This window comes from Panulirus ornatus, chromosome 2 (genome assembly GCF_036320965.1).
Source record: "Panulirus ornatus isolate Po-2019 chromosome 2, ASM3632096v1, whole genome shotgun sequence".
Lineage (NCBI taxonomy): Eukaryota > Metazoa > Arthropoda > Malacostraca > Decapoda > Palinuridae > Panulirus > Panulirus ornatus.
In genome coordinates, this window is record NC_092225.1 from 32818648 (window position 1) to 32836058 (window position 17411).

Sequence of the window (17411 nt, forward strand, 5' to 3'; positions counted from 1 at the left end):
TTCTTCAAGGCTCCCAGAATTTTCGCCCCCTCCCCCACCCTATGATCCACTTCCGCTTCCATGGTTCCATCCGCTGCCAGATCCACTCCCAGATATCTAAAACACTTTACTTCCTCCAGTTTTTCTCCATTCAAACTCACCTCCGAGTTGACTTGACCCTCAACCCTACTGTACCTAATAACCTTCCTCTTATTCACATTTACTCTTAACTTTCTTCTTTCACACACTTTACCAAACTCAGTCACCAGCTTCTGTAGTTTCTCACATGAATCAGCCACCAGCGCTGTATCAGCAGCGAACAACAACTGACTCACTTCCCAAGCTCTCTCATCCCCAGCAGACTTCATACTTGCCCCTCTTTCCAAAACTCTTGCATTCACCTCCCTAACAACCCCATCCATAAACAAATTAAACAACCATGGAGACATCACACACCCCTGCCGCAAACCTACATTCACTGAGAACCAATCACTTTCCTCTCTTCCTACACGTACACATGCCTTACATCCTCGATAAAAACTTTTCACTGCTTCTAACAACTTTCCTCCCACACCATAAATTCTTAATACCTTCCACAGAGCATCTCTATCAACTCTATCATATGCCTTCTCCAGATCCATAAATGCTACATACAAATCCATTTGCTTTTCTAAGTATTTCTCACATACATTCTTCAAAGCAAACACCTGATCCACACATCCTCTACCACTTCTGAAACCACACTGCTCTTCCCCAATCTGATGCTCTGTACATGCCTTCACCCTCTCAATCAATACCCTCCCATATAATTTGCCAGGAAATATATATATATATATATATATATATATATATATATATATATATATATATATATATATATATATATCTTTTTCTTTTAAACTATTGCCATTTCCCGTGTCAGCGAGGTAGCGTTAAGAACAGAGGACTGGGCCTTTTTTGGAATATCCTCACCTGGCCCCCCTCTGTTCCTTCTTTTGGAAAATTAAAAAAAAAAAAAAAAAGAGGGGAGGATTTCCAGCCCCCCGCTCCCTCCCTTTTAGTCGCCTTCTACGACACGCAGGGAATACGTGGGAAGTATTCTTAACCCCCTATCCCCAGGGGAGACAGCGACAAAGTATAAAAAAGGAGAGTTGTTAGAGGCAGTGAAAAGTTTTTATCAAGGATGTAAGGCATGTGTACGTGTAGGAAGAGAGGAAAGTGATTGGTTCTCAGTGAATGTAGGTTTGCGGCAGGGGTGTGTGATGTCTCCATGGTTGTTTAATTTGTTTATGGATGGGGTTGTTAGGGAGGTAAATGCAAGAGTTTTGGAAAGAGGGGCAAGTATGAAGTCTGTTGGGGATGAGAGAGCTTGGGAAGTGAGTCAGTTGTTGTTCGCTGATGACACAGCGCTGGTGGCGGATTCATGTGTGAAACTGCAGAAGCTGGTGACTGAGTTTGGTAAAGTGTGTGGAAGAAGAAAGTTAAGAGTAAATGTGAATAAGAGCAAGGTTATTAGGTACAGTAGGGTTGAGGGTCAAGTCAATTGGGAGGTGAGTTTGAATGGAGAAAAACTGGAGGAAGTGAAGTGTTTTAGATATCTGGGAGTGGATCTGGCAGCGGATGGAACCATGGAAGTGGAAGTGGATCATAGGGTGGGGGAGGGGGCGAAAATTCTGGGGGCCTTGAAGAATGTGTGGAAGTCGAGAACATTATCTCGGAAAGCAAAAATGGGTATGTTTGAAGGAATAGTGGTTCCAACAATGTTGTATGGTTGCGAGGCGTGGGCTATGGATAGAGTTGTGCGCAGGAGGATGGAGGTGCTGGAAATGAGATGTTTGAGGACAATGTGTGGTGTGAGGTGGTTTGATCGAGTGAGTAACGTAAGGGTAAGAGAGATGTGTGGAAATAAAAAGAGCGTGGTTGAGAGAGCAGAAGAGGGTGTTTTGAAGTGGTTTGGGCACATGGAGAGGATGAGTGAGGAAAGATTGACCAAGAGGATATATGTGTCGGAGGTGGAAGGAACAAGGAGAAGAGGGAGACCAAATTGGAGGTGGAAAGATGGAGTGAAAAAGATTTTGTGTGATCGGGGCCTGAACATGCAGGAGGGTGAAAGGAGGGCAAGGAATAGAGTGAATTGGAGCGATGTGGTATACCGGGGCTGACGTGCTGTCAGTGGATTGAATCAAGGTATGTGAAGCATCTGCGGTAAACCATGGAAAGCTGTGTAGGTATGTATATTTGCGTGTGTGGACGTATGTATATACATGTGTATGGGGGGGGTTGGGCCATTTCTTTCATCTGTTTCCTTGCGCTACCTCGCAAACGCGGGAGACAGCGACAAAGTATAAAAAAAAAAAAATATATATATATATATATATATATACACACACATAAGAAGTGAAAATAGGTCAAATGAGAGTTGGGGTGAGAGAGTATCATTAAATTTTAGGGAGAATAAAAAGATGTTCTGGAAGGAGGTAAATAAAGGGTGCAAGACAAGGGAGCAAATGGGAACTTCAGTGAAGGGCACAAACGGGGAGGTGATAACAAGTAGTGGTGATGTGAGAAGGAGATGGAGTGAGTATTTTGAATGTTTGTTGAATGTGTTTGAAGATAGAGTGGCAGATATAGGGTGTTTTGGTCGAAGTGGTGTGCAAAGTGAGAGGGTTAGGGAAAATGATTTGGTAAACAGAGAAGAGGTAGTGAAAGCTTTGCGGAAGATGATAGCCGGCAAGGCAGCAGGTTTGGATGGTACTGCAGTGGAATTTATTAAAAAAGGGGGTGACTGTATTATTGACTGGTTGGTAAGGTTATTTAATGCATGTATGACTCATGGTGAGGTGCCTGAGGATTGGCGGAATGCGTGCATAGTGCCATTGTACAAAGGCAAAGGGGATAAGAGTGAGTGCTCAAATTACAGAGGTATAAGTTTGTTGAGTATTCCTGGTAAATTATATGGGAGGGTATTGATTGAGAGGGTGAAGGCATGTACAGAGCATCAGATTGGGGAAGAGCAGTGTGGTTTCAGAAGTGGTAGAGGATGTGTGGATTAGGTGTTTGCTTTGAAGAATGTATGCGAGAAATACTTAGAAAAACAAATGGATTTGTATGTAGCATTTATGGATCTGGAGAAGGCATATGATAGAATTGATAGAGATGCTCTGTGGAAGGTATGAAGAATATATGGTGTGGGAGGCAAGTTGTTAGAAGCAGTGAAAAGTTTTTATCGAGGATGTAAGGCATGTGTTCGTGTAGGAAGAGAGGAAAGTGATTGGTTCTCAGTGAATGTAGGTTTGCGGCAGGGGTGTGTGATGTCTCCATGGTTGTTTAATTTGTTTATGGATGGGGTTGTTAGGGAGGTGAATGCAAGAGTTTTGGAAAGAGGGGCAAGTATGCAGTCTGTTGTGGATGAGAGAGCTTGGGAAGTGAGTCAGTTGTTGTTCACTGATGATACAGCGCTGGTGGCTGATTCATGTAAGAAACTGCAGAAGCTGGTGACTGAGTTTGGTAAAGTGTGTGAAAGAAGAAATTTAAGAGTAAATGTGAATAAGAGCATGGTTATTAGGTACAGTAGGGTTGAGGGTCAAGTAAATTGGGAGGTAAGTTTGAATGGAGAAAAGCTGGAGGAAGTGAAGTGTTTTAGATATCTGGGAGTGGATCTGGCAGTGGATGGAACCATGGAAGCGGAAGTGAATCATAGGGTGGGGGAGGGGGCGAAAATTCTGGGAGCCTTGAAGAATGTTTGGAAGTCGGGAACATTATCTCGGAAAACAAAAATGGGTATGTTTGAAGGAATAGTGGTTCCAACAACCCTACCGTACCTAATAACCTTGCTCTTGTTCACATTTACTCTCAGCTTTCTTTTTTCACACTCTTTACCAAACTCAGTCACCAGCTTCTGCAGTTTCTCACATGAATCAGCCACCAGCACTGTATCATCATCGAACAACAACTGACTCACTTCCTAAGCTCTCTCATCCACAACAGACTGTATACTTGCCCCTCTTTCCAAAATTCTTGCATTAACCTCCCTAACAACCCCATCCATAAACAAATTAAACAACCATGGAGACATCACACACCCCTGTCGCAAACCAACATTCACTGAGAACCAATCACTTTTCTCTCTTCCTACTCATACAAATGCCTTACATCCTCGATAAAAACTTTTCACTGCTTCTAACAACTTGCCTCCCACACCATATATTCTTAATACCTTCCACAGAGCATCTCTATCAACTCTATCATATGCCTTCTCCAGATCCATAAATGCTACTTAAAAATCCATTTGCTTTTCGAAGTATTTCTCACAAACACCTGATCCACACATCCTCTACCACTTCTGAAACCACACTGCTCTTCCCCAATCTGATGCTCTGTACATGCCTTCACCCTCTCAATCAATACCCTCCCAAATAATTTCCCAGGAATACTCTAACAAACTTATACCTTTGTAATTTGAACACTCACCTTTATCCCTTTTGCCTTTGCACAAAGGCACTATGCATGCATTCTGCCAATCCTCAGGCACTTCACCATGAGTCTTTTCTTTTTTTTTTTTTTTTATACTTTGTCGCTGTCTCCCGCGTTTGCGAGGTAGCGCAAGGAAACAGACGAAAGAAATGGCCCAACCCCCCCATACACATGTATATACATATGTCCACACAAGCAAATATACATACCTACACAGCTTTCCATGGTTTACCCCAGACGCTTCACATGCCTTGATTCAATCCACTGACAGCACGTCAACCCCGGTATACCACATCGATCCAATTCACTCTATTCCTTGCCCTCCTTTCACCCTCCTGCATGTTCAGGCCCCGATCACACAAAATCTTTTTCACTCCATCTTTCCACCTCCAATTTGGTCTCCCTTTTCTCCTCGTTCCCTCCACCTCCGACACATATATCCTCTTGGTCAATCTTTCCTCACTCATTCTCTCCATGTGCCCAAACCACTTCAAAACACCCTCTTCTGCTCTCTCAACCACGCTCTTTTTATTTCCACACATCTCTCTTACCCTTACGTTACTCACTCGATCAAACCACCTCACACCACACATTGTCCTCAAACATCTCATTTCCAGCACATCCATCCTCCTGCGCACAACTCTATCCATAGCCCACGCCTCGCAACCATACAACATTGTTGGAACCACTATTCCTTCAAACATACCCATTTTTGCTTTCCGAGATAATGTTCTCGACTTCCACACATTCTTCAAGGCCCCCAGAATTTTCGCCCCCTCCCCCACCCTATGATCCACTTCCGCTTCCATGGTTCCATCCACTGCCAGATCCACTCCCAGATATCTAAAATACTTCACTTCCTCCAGTTTTTCTCCATTCAAACTCACCTCCCAATTGACTTGACCCTCAACCCTACTGTACCTAATAACCTTGCCCTTATTCACATTTACTCTTAACTTTCTTCTTCCACACACTTTACCAAACTCAGTCACCAGCTTCTGCAGTTTCTCACATGAATCAGCCACCAGCGCTGTATCATCAGCGAACAACAACTGACTCACTTCCCAAGCTCTCTCATCCCCAACAGACTTCATACTTGCCCCTCTTTCCAAAACTCTTGCATTTACCTCCCTAACAACCCCATCCATAAACAAATTAAACAACCATGGAGACATCACACACCCCTGCCGCAAACCTACATTCACTGAGAACCAATCACTTTCCTCTCTTCCTACACGTACACATGCCTTACATCCTCGATAAAAACTTTTCACTGCTTCTAACAACTTTCCTCCCACACCATATATTCTTAATACCTTCCACAGAGCATCTCTATCAACTCTATCATATGCCTTCTCCAGATCCATAAATGCTACATACAAATCCATTTGCTTTTCTAAGTATTTCTCACATACATTCTTCAAGGCAAACACCTGATCCACACATCCTCTACCACTTCTGAAACCACACTGCTCTTCCCCAATCTGATGCTCTGTACATGCCTTCACCCTCTCAATCAATACCCTCCCACATAATTTACCAGGAATACTCAACAAACTTATACCTCTGTAATTTGAGCACTCACTCTTATCCCCTTTGCCTTTGTACAATGGCACTATGCACGCATTCCGCCAATCCTCAGGCACCTCACCATGAGTCATACATACATTAAATAACCTTACCAACCAGTCAACAATACAGTCACCCCCTTTTTTAATAAATTCCAATGCAATACCATCCAAACCTGCTGCCTTGCCGGCTTTCATCTTCCGCAAAGCTTTCACTACCTCTTCTCTGTTTACCAAATCATTTTCCCTAACCCTCTCACTTTGCACACCACCTCGACCAAAACACCCTACATCTGCCACTCTATCATCAAACACATTCAACAAACCTTCAAAATACTCACTCCATCTCCTTCTCACATCACCACTACTTGTTATCACCTCCCCATTTGCGCCCTTCACTGAAGTTCCCATTTGCTCCCTTGTCTTACGCACTTTATTTACCTCCTTCCAGAACATCTTTTTATTCTCCCTAAAATTTAATGATACTCTCTCACCCCAACTCTCATTTGCCCTTTTTTCACCTCTTGCACCTTTCTCTTGACCTCCTGTCTCTTTCTTTTATACATCTCCCACTCAATTGCATTTTTTCCCTGCAAAAATCGTCCAAATGCCTCTCTCTTCTCTTTCACTAATACTCTTACTTCTTCATCCCACCACTCACTACCCTTTCTAATCAACCCACCTCCCACTCTTCTCATGCCACAAGTCATACATACATTAAATATCCTTACCAACCAGTCAACAACACAGTCACCCCCTTTTTTAATAAATTCCACTGCAATACCTTCCAAACCCGCTCCCTTGCCAGCTTTCATCTTTCGCAAAGCGTTTACAACATATTATATTTATCATACTTTGTCGCTGTCTCCCACGATAGTGTGGTAGCACAAGGAAACAGACAAAAGAATGGCCCAACCCACCCACATACACATGTATATACATACACGTCCACACACGCACATACACATACCTATACATCTCAACAAATACATATATATATACACACACAGACATATACATAAATACACATGTACATAATTCATACTGTCTGCCCTTATTCATTCCCATCGCCACCCCGCCACACATGAAAATGACAACCCCCTCCCCACGCATGTGCGTGAGGTAGTGCTACGAAAAAACAAAGGCCTCATTCGTTCACACTCAGTCTCTAGCTGTCATGTACCATGCACTGAAACCACAGCTCCCTTTCCACATCCAGGCCCCACAAAACTTTCCATGGTTTACTCCAGACGCTTCACATGCCCTGGTTCAATCCATTGACAGCACATCGACTCCAGTATACCACATCATTCCAATTCACTCGATTCCTTGCACGCCTTTCACCCTCCTGCATGTTCAGGCCCCAATCACTCAAAATCTTTTTCACTCCATCTTTCCACCTCCAATTTCATCTCCCACTTCTCCTCGTTCCCTCCACCTCTGACACATATATCCTCTTGGTCAATCTTTCCTCACTCATTCTCTCCATGTGACCATATCATTTCAAAACAGCCTCTTCTGCTCTCTCAACAACACTCTTTTCTATTACCACACATCTCTCTTACCTTTCATTACTTACTCGATCAAACCACCTCACACCACATATTGTCCTCAAACATCTCATTTCCAACACATCCAACCTCCTCCGCACAACTCTATCTATAGCTCATGCCTCACAACCATATAACATTGTTGGAACCACTATTTCTTCAAACATACCCATTTTTGCTTTCCAAGATAACATTCTCACCTTCCATACATTTTTCAACGCTCCCAGAACTTTCGCCACCTCCCCCACCCTATGAATCACTTCCGCTTCCATGGTTCCATCCGCTGCCAAATCCACTCCCAGATATCTAAAACACTTCACTTCCTCCAGTTTTTCTCCATTCAAACTTACCTCCCAATTGACTTGTCCCTCAACCGTACTGTATCTAATAACCTTGCTCTTATTCACATTTAATCTCAGCTTTCTTCTTTCACACACTTTACTAAACTCAGTCACCAGCTTCTGCAGTTTCTCACCCGAATCAGCCACCAGCGCTGTATCATCAGCGAACAACAACTGACTCACTTCCCAAGCTCTCTCATCCACAATAGACTGCATACTTGCCCCTCTTTCCAAAACTCTTGCATTCACCTCCCTAACAACCCAAACCATAAAGAAATTAAACAACCATGGAGACAACACGCACCCCTGCCGCAAACCAACATTCACTGAGAACCAATCCCTTTCCTCTCTTTTTACTCACACACATGCCTTACATCCTCGATAAAAACTTTTCACTGCTTCTAACAACTTGCCTCCCACACCATATATTCTTAATACCTTCCACAGAGCATCTCTATCAACTCTACCATATGCCTTCTCCAGATCCATAAATACTATATACAAATCCATTTGCTTTTCTAAGTGTTAGTAGTTTTGATGCACGAGACTGGGTTATAGTGATGGGTGATTTGAATGCAAAGGTGAGTAATGTGGCAGTTGAGGGAATAATTGGTGTACACGGAAATGGTGAAGAGCTTGTAGATTTATGTGCTGAAAAAGGACTATTAATTGGGAATACCTGGTTTAAAAAGAGAGATATAAATAAGTATACGTATGTAAGTAGGAGAAATAGCCAGAGAGCGTTATTGGATTACGTGTTAATTGACAGGTGCTGAGAGTAAATGTGAATAAGAGCAAGGTTATTAGGTTCAGTAGGGTTGGGTGACAAGTCAATTGGGAGGCAAGTTTGAATGGAGAAAAACTGGAGGAAGTGAAGTGTCTTAGATATCTAGGAGTGGATTTAGCAGCAGATAAAACCATGGAAATGGAGGTGAGTCACAGGGTGGGGGAGGGGGCGAAAGTTCTGGGAGTGCTGAAAAATGTGTCGAAGGCGAGAACGTTATCTCGGAGAGCAAAAATGGGTATGTTTGAAGGAATAGAGGTTCCAACAATGTTATATGGTTGCAAGGTGTGGGCTATAGATAGGGTTGTGCGGAGGACGGTGGATGTGTTAGAAATGAGATGTTTGAGGACAATATCTGGTGTGAGGTGGTTTGATCAAGTAAGTAATGAAAGGGTAAGAGAGATGTGTGGTAATAAAATGAGTGCGGTTGAGACAGCAGAAAAGGGTGTTTTGAAATGGTTTGGTCACACGGAGAGAATGAGTGAGGAAAGATTGACAAAGAGGATATATGTGTCAGGGATGGAGGGAACGAGAAGTGGGAGACCAAATTGGAGGTGGAGGGATGGAGTGAAAATGATTTTGAGTGATCAGGGCCAGAACATACAGGAGAGTGAAAGGCGTGCAAGGAATAGAGTGAATTAGAACGATGTGGTACCAGGGTCGACGTGCTGTCAATGGATTGAACCAGGGCATGTGAAGCGTCTGGGGTAAACCATGGAAAGTTTTGTGGAGCCTAGATGTGGAACAGGGGATAAGGGGGAAAGAATACTTCCCACGCATTCCTCACGTGTCGTAGAAAGCGACTAAAGGGGACGGGAGCGGGGGTCTAGAAACCCTCCCCTCCTTGTATTTTAACTTTCTAAAAGGGGAAACAGAAGAAGGAGTTATGCGGGGAGTGCTCATCCTCCTCGAAGGCTCAGATTGGGGTGTCTAAATGTGTGTGGATGTAACCATGATGAGAAAAAAGGAGAGATAGGTAGTATCTTTGGGGAAAGGAACCTGGATGTTTTGGCTCTGAGTGAAACGAAGCTCAAGGGTAAAGGGGAAGAGTGGTTTGGAAATGTCTTGGGAGTAAAGTCAGGGGTTAGTGAGAGGACAAGAGCAAGGGAAGGAGTAGCACTACTCCTGAAACAGGAGTGGTGGAAGTATGTGATAGAGCTTAAGAAAGTATACTCTAGATTGATATGGGTAAAACTGAAAGTTGATGGAGAGAGATGGGTGATTATTGGCGTATATGCACCTGTGCATCAGAAGAAAGATTATGAGGCACGTGTTTTGGGAGCAGGTGAGTGAGTGTGTTAGTAGTTTTGATGCACGAGGCTGGGTTATAGTGATGGGTGATTTGAACGCAAAGGTGAGTAATGTGGAAGTTGAAGGAATAATTGGTGTACATGGGGTGATCAGTGTTGTAAATGGAAATGGTGAAGAGCTTGTAGATTTATGTGCTGAAAAAGGACTGGTGATTGGGAATACCTGGTTTAAAAAGCGAGATATACATAAGTATACATATGTAAGTAGGAGAAATGGCCAGAGAGCGTTATTGGATTACGTGTTAATTGGTAGGCGCGTGAAAGATAGACTTCTGGAGGTTAATGTGCTTAGAGGTGCAACTGCAGGATGTCTGATCATTATCTTGTGGAGGCGAAGGTGAAGATTTGAAGAGGTTTTCAGAAAAGAAGAGAGAATGTTGGGGTGAAAAGAGTGGTGAGAGTAAGTGAGCTTGGGAAGGAGACTTGTGTGAGGAAGTACCGGGAGAGACTGAGTACAGAATGGAAAAAGGTGAGGACAAAGGACGTAAGGGGAGTGGGGGAGGAATGGGACTTATTTAGGGAAGCGGTGATGGCTTGTGCAAAAGATGCTTGTGGCATAAGAAGCGTGGGAGGTGGGCAGATTAGAAAAGGTAGTGAGTGGTGGGATGATTTTTGCAAGGAAATAATGCAATGACTAGGAGATGTATAAAAGAAAGAGACAGGAGGTCAAGAGAAAGGTGTAAGAGGCGAAAAAGAGGGCAAATGAGAGTTGGGGTGAGAGAGTATCATCAAATTTTAGGGAGGATAAAAAGATGTTTTGGAAGGAGGTTAATAAAGTGCGTAAGACAAGGGAACAAAAGGGAACATCAGCGAAGAGGGCTAATGGGGAGGTGATAACAAGTAGTGGCGATGTGAGAAGGAGATGGAGTGAGTATTTTGAAGGTTTGTTGAATGTGTTTGATGATAGAGTGGCAGATATAGGGTGTTTTGGTCGAGGTGGTGTGCAAAGTGAGAGGGTTAGGGAGAATGATTTGGTAAACAGAGAAGAGGTAGTAAAAGCTTTGTGGAAGATGAAAGCCGGCAAGGCAGCGGGTTTGAATGGTATTGCAGTGGAACTTATTAAAAAAGGGGGTGACTGTATTGTTGACTGGTTAGTAAGGTTATTTAATGTATGTATGACTCATGGTGAGGTGCCTGAGGACTGGTGGAATGCTTGCATAGTGCCACTGTGCAAAGGCAAAGGGGATAAGATTGAGTGCTCCTGGGAAATTATATGGGAGGGTATTGATTGAGAGGGTGAAGGAATGTACAGAGCATCAGACTGGGGAAGAGCAGTGTGGTTTCAAAAGTGGTAGAGGATGTGTGGATCAGGTGTTTGCTTTGAAAAATGTATGTGAGAAATACTTAGAAAAGTAAATGGATTTGTATGTAGCATTTATGGATCTGGAGAAGGCATATGACAGAGTTGACAGAGATGCTCTGTGGAAGGTATTAAGAATATATGGTGAGGGAGGTAAGTTGTTAGAAGCAGTGAAAAGTTTTTATCGAGGATGTAAGGCATGTGTACGTGTAGGAAGAGAGTAAAGTGATTGGTTCTCAGTGAATGTTGGTTTGTGGCAGGGGTGTGTGATGTTTCTATGGTTGTTTAATTTGTTTATGGGTGGGATTGTTAGGGAGGTGAATGCAAGAGTTTTGGAAAGAGGGGCAAGTATGCAGTCTATTGTGGATGAGAGAGCTTGGGAAGTGCGTCAGTTGTTGTTTGGTGATGATACAACGCTGGTGGCTGATTCGGGTGAGAAACTGCAGAAGCTGGTGACTGAGTTTGGTAAAGTGTGAAAGAAGAAAGCTGAGAGTAAATGTGAATATAAGAGCAAGGTTATTAGGTACAGTAGGTTTAAGGGGCAAGTTAATTGGGAGGTAAGTTTGAATGGAGAAAAACTGGAAGAAGTGAAGTGTTTTAGATATCTGGGAGTGGATTTAGCAGCGGATGGAACCATGGAAGCAGAAGTGAATCATAGGGTGGGGGAGAGGGCGAAAGTTCTGGGAGCGTTGAAAAATGTGTGGAAGGCGAGAACGTTATCTTGGAAAGCAAAAATGGGTATGTTTGAAGGAATAGTAGTTCCAACAATGTTGCATAGTTGCAAGGCGTGGGTTATAGACAGAGTTGTGCGGAGAAGGGCGGATGTGCTGGAAATGAGATGTTCGAGGACAATATGTGGTGTGGGGTGGTTTGATCGAATAAGTAATGAAAGGGTAAGAGAGATGTGTGGTAATAAATAGAATGTGGTTGAGAGAGCAGAATAGGGTGTTTTAAAATGGTTTGGTCACATGGAGAGAATGAGTGAGGAAAGATTGACAAAGGTGGAGGGAATGAGGAGAAGTGGGAGACCAAATTGGAGCTGGAAAGATGGAGTGAAAAAGATTTTGATTGATGGGGCCTGAACGTGCAGGAGGGTGAAAGGCATGCAAGGAATAGAGTGAATTGGAACGATATGGTATACCGCGGTCAATGTGCTGTCAATGGATTGAACCAAGGCATGTGAAGTGTCTGGGGTAAACCATGGAAAGTTCTGTGGGGCCTGGATGTGTAAAGGGAGCTGTGGTTTCAGTGCATTATACATGACAGCCAGAGACTGAGTGCAGACGAGTGTGGCCTCGTGCACATGTGGGGGGAGGGGGTTGTTGTTTCATGTGTGGTGGGGTGGCGGCGGGAATGATAAGGGCAGACAGTATGAATTGTGTACATGTGTATATGTCTGTGTGTGTGTTGAGATGTATAGGCGTGTATGTGTGCATATGTGCATGTGTATGTGGGTGGGTTGGGCCATTCTTTCATCTGTTTCCTTGCACAACCTCGCTAACGTGGGAAACAGCGACAAAGTAAAATAAGATGTGGAACTGTGGTTTCAGTGCATTACACATGACAGCTAGAGACTGAGTTTGAATGAATGTGGCCTTTGTTGTCTTTTCCTAGCGCTACCTCGCGCGCGCAGTGGGAGAGGGGTGCCATTTCATGTGTGGCGGGGTGGTGATGGGAATGAATGAGGGTAGTAAGTATGAATGTGTACATATGTATATATGTATATGTCTTTGTATGTATATGATGTATACATAGAAATGTATAGGTATGTATAAGTGTGTATGTGGGCATGTATGTACCTACATGTGTATGTGGGTGGGTTGGGCCATTCTTTCATCTGTTTCCTTGCGCTACCTCACTAACGTGAGAGACAGTGACAAAAGTATAACAAATAAGAAAATATATATATATGTGCATGTGTGTGTATGTATATGAGCAGATGGGACATTCTTCATGTGTTTCCTTCCGCTACCTCGCTGAACTGGGAAACAACAATCAAGTATAATAAAAATTAAATGAAAAAGGCACTAGTGAGAGCATCATTAGAAAACTGTGCCTCCAAAAGACATAAGATATTAGGAGAGGCACTAGACAGATGGTGCCCAACAGGAGAGAGGTCACTAGAGAGACCAGGAATATTGGTATAAGGAATAGAAAAAGAAGGAGGTTTAACAGAGAGGGAGAGATCATGGGAAGGGCTGGTACTACTAATACTTTCTGAGCCCTCCCTTTCACTGGCAGTAGAGTGAAGCAGAAACCCAAAGATTCTTGGCACCTTTTGATGCCAGGGGCAGGAGGCCATAGATTTCTTGGACTCTATCCTGATCAACTTTAAAAATGTGTGAGCTGATAGGAGTTGGCAAGAGCACTTTTGCGAAGAAAATAAACCAGGTTTGAGTAGGTGTATGGTGCTTTTAAGGAGAAGATGGTAGGACTAGCCCATACAGAAAAAATTTCCCTTAGCTAGCTGGATGGTACAATTTGTCCTTTGTATAACTTTCTTTACTGTTACCTCTATTATCAATAATCATCTGGCAACTTACCTAACAATGACTAACATTAAAGTGTAAGTAGACCACCATGACAGTGGCAGAAATTAAGACCAAAGCTTAATATATTCTGAGTTATTTATAATTTTGGTGCACCAAACTCTTACACATCCAAACCCACACAGACATAGGCAGAAGCCAGCTTCCTTACCATTAATGAAAAAATATATATAAATACTAATGAGTAGCAATAATATTGCTACTCATTTTCACTGTTCTCACCGGTTAGTTCTAGATATACATGATGATGCTATAGAGCCAGTGAGGGAGGCTGGGGCAATAGCTGTGTTGCTGGCTGACTCTCGGTCACTTTCAGCTAGCACATGGGCAGCAGAGTCAGCAGACAGTGAGGCTCCACAAGAAACCTCTCCAATACTGGCTGTTCCTGCACCAACATGACTGGACTCTGTAAATTAACCCTTTTCATTAATAAAGTAAGCATGGTTCCATCATGCAGCCTTCTAATAACCTTAAATGACCAGAAGAAATTATTTTCATATTATCTTACTACTACACAACCAAATATACATTTCCTATTATCTACAAACCCTCTTAACCTGTTATTACATCTCACCCTATTCTTTGTTTTAGAAAATCAGAGACAAACCTCTCCTTATGTCTAACACATCTTCAAGTGTTATCACTAAGGAAGATATCATTTCCTGGTCATGTTTGGACGATACTTACAAATACGGCGTGCAACTGGGAGATGTGTAAAAGAAAGCAGCAGGAGATCAAGAGAAAGTGCAAGGGTTGAGAGAGAGAGAGAGAGAGAGAGAGAGAGAGAGAGAGAGAGAGAGAGAGAGAGAGAGAGAGAGAGAGAGAGAGGGGGGGGAGGGGAGGGAGGGAGGGGGAGGGAGAGGGAGAGAGAGAGAGAGAGAGAGAGAGAGAGAGAGAGAGAGAGAGAGAGAGAGAGAGAGAGAGAGAGAGAGAGAGAGAGTAATAACAGTCAGTGATAAAGTGAGAAGGAGATGGAGCAAGTATTTTGAAGGTTTGCTGAATGTGTTTGATGATAGAGTGGCAGATATAGGGTGTTTTGGTTGGGGTGGTGTGCCAAGTGAAAGCTTTGGTCAAGGAGAATGGTTTGGTTAAGAGAGAAGTAGTGAAGGCTTTGCAAAGATGAAATCCGGCAAGGCAGCAGGTTTGGATGATATTGCAGTTGAATATATTAAGAAAGGGGGTGACTGTGTTGTTGACTGGTTGGTAAGGATATTCAATGTATGTATGGATCATAGTGAAGTGACTGAGGATTGGCAGAATGCATGCAAAGGGCCATTGTATGAAGACAAAGTGGATAAAGGTGAGTGTTCAAACTACAGGGGCATAGGTTTGTTGAGTATTTGTGGGAAAATATATGGGAGGGTACTGATTGAGAGGTTGAAGGCATGTACAGAGCATCAGAATGGGGAGGAGCAGTGTGGTTTCAGAAGTGGTAAAGTATGTGTGGATCAGGTGTTTTCTTTGAAGAATGTGTGTGAGAAATACCTTGAAAAAACAAATGGAGTTGTATGTAGCATTTATGGATCTGGAGAAGGCATATGATATGATTGATAGAGATGCTTTGTGGAAGGTCTTAAGAGTATAAGGTGAGGGAGGTAAGTTGCTATAAGCTGTGAAAAGTATGTATCATGAATGTATGTGTATGAGTAGGAAGAGAGGTGAGTGACTGGTTTACAGTGAAGGTCGGTCTGTGGAAGGGGTATGTAACATCCCCATGGTTGTTCAATTTGTTTATAGATACGGTATTAGGAAGGTAAAACCAGGAGTGTTGGAGAGAGGGGTGAGTACACAGTCTCTTGGGGATGAGAGGCCCTGGTTAATGAGTCAGTTTTTGTTCGCTGATGATACAGCTCTGGTGGCTGATTTGTGGGAGAAACTGCAGAAATTGGTGACTGAGTTTGGAAAAGTGTGTGAAAGGAGAAAGTTAAGAGTGAATGTGAATAAGAGCAAAGGTTCAGTAGGGTGGAGGGACAAGTGAATTGGGATGTAAATTTGAATGGAGAAAAATTAGAGGAAGTCAAATGTTTTAGATATCTGGGAGTGGATGTAGCAGTAAGTGGAAACATGGAAGTAGAAGTGAGTCACAGGGTTGGGGAAGGGGCAAAGGTTCTGAGCAATGAAGAATGTGTGGAAGGAGAAACATCTGGGGTAAACCATGAAAAAGTATGTGGGGCCTGGATGTGGATAGGGAGCAGTGGTTTTGGAGCATTACACATGGCAGCTAGAGACTGTGTGTAAACAAATGTGGCCTTTTTTGTCTATCCCTGGTGCTACCTCGCTGAAGTAGAGGGAAGCAATGCTGTTTCCTGTGGGACGGGGTAGCGACAAGAATGGATGAAGGCAAGCACGTATGAATATGTACATGTGTATATATGTATATGTCTGTGTATGTGTGTATATGTATGTATTTATTTTATCTATCTCATTTTGCTTTGTCACTGTCTCCCGCATTTGTGAGGTAGCACAAGGAAACAGACAAAAGAAATGGCCCAACCCACCCCCATACACATGTACATACATACACGTCCACACACGCAAATATACATACCTATACATCTCAATGTACACATATATATACACACACAGACATATACATATATACACATGTACATAATTTATATCGGTCTTCTGGAGGTTACCGTTGTCGATGGGTGTGACCATGTCCTTGCTGGAGTTGCAGCCCAGTAGTTGAGGATGGGCTGGAGTTGTAGATCCAGCTGGCGTCACCGGACAGTATCTTTGATATGTGGCCCTCGATCTATGACCTTTCATCCAAGCCCCTTGACGCCAGACTGACTTATGAAGGCGGGGGGCTTGGATGAAAGGTCATAGATCGAGGGCCACATATCAAAGATACTGTCCGGTGACGCCAGCTGGATCTACAACTCCAGCCCATCCTCAACTACTGGGCTGCAACTCCAGCAAGGACATGGTCACACCCATCGACAACAGTAACCTCCAGAAGACCGATTTCGACGATGAAGGCCTGCACTGTGGCTGAGAGATTGACTTGAGGAGGCAGAAGTGATATTGTGACAGTGATTGTGTCAGCGTCGCGTCGCCTCGCCGCAGTGTATCGAGACAGACTTCCCCAGAACTTTTAAAGGGGAAGTAAATGTTTATAGTTGTGTTAATGGAGTGATAGTTTTCATGCATGGTGTTTTTGACAAGAAAATAGTGAAGTTGGAGAAAAATGTAGCTTAGACATTGAAGCTTATTGACACAGTGGTGAAATTGATGAGAACTGCTATTGACGTTTGTGTGAATAAATTGTACATTTCCTTTTCCATAGCCAGAGGTTGAACCATTATGTGACATTCATTTTTTTTCATTCATTTCAAGCTAAAAGTTTGTTTTCTAAATTGTTTCTTACATTTTTCATATGTATATATATGTATGTGTGTGTGTGTGTGTGTATGTGCATATGTGTGTGTGTGTGTGTGTGTGTGTGTGTATATGTATATATATATGTATATTATCCCTGGGGATAGGGGTGAAAGAATACTTCCCACGTATTCCTCGCGTGTCGTAGAAAGCGACTAGAGGGGACGGGAGCG

At 43.1% G+C, this 17411-nt stretch overlaps 1 protein-coding gene across 1 annotated transcript in view; it reads right to left on the reverse strand.

Moving 5' to 3' along the window:
• LOC139756061 (E3 ubiquitin-protein ligase RNF19B-like) overlaps positions 1-17411 on the reverse strand; it is a 176795-nt gene that overhangs the window by 48517 nt on the left and 110867 nt on the right. Inside the window, exon 11 of the mRNA XM_071675061.1 lies at positions 14077-14260. Within this exon, the coding sequence (XP_071531162.1) occupies positions 14077-14260 (184 nt within the window). The remainder of the gene's footprint in view (positions 1-14076; positions 14261-17411) is intronic.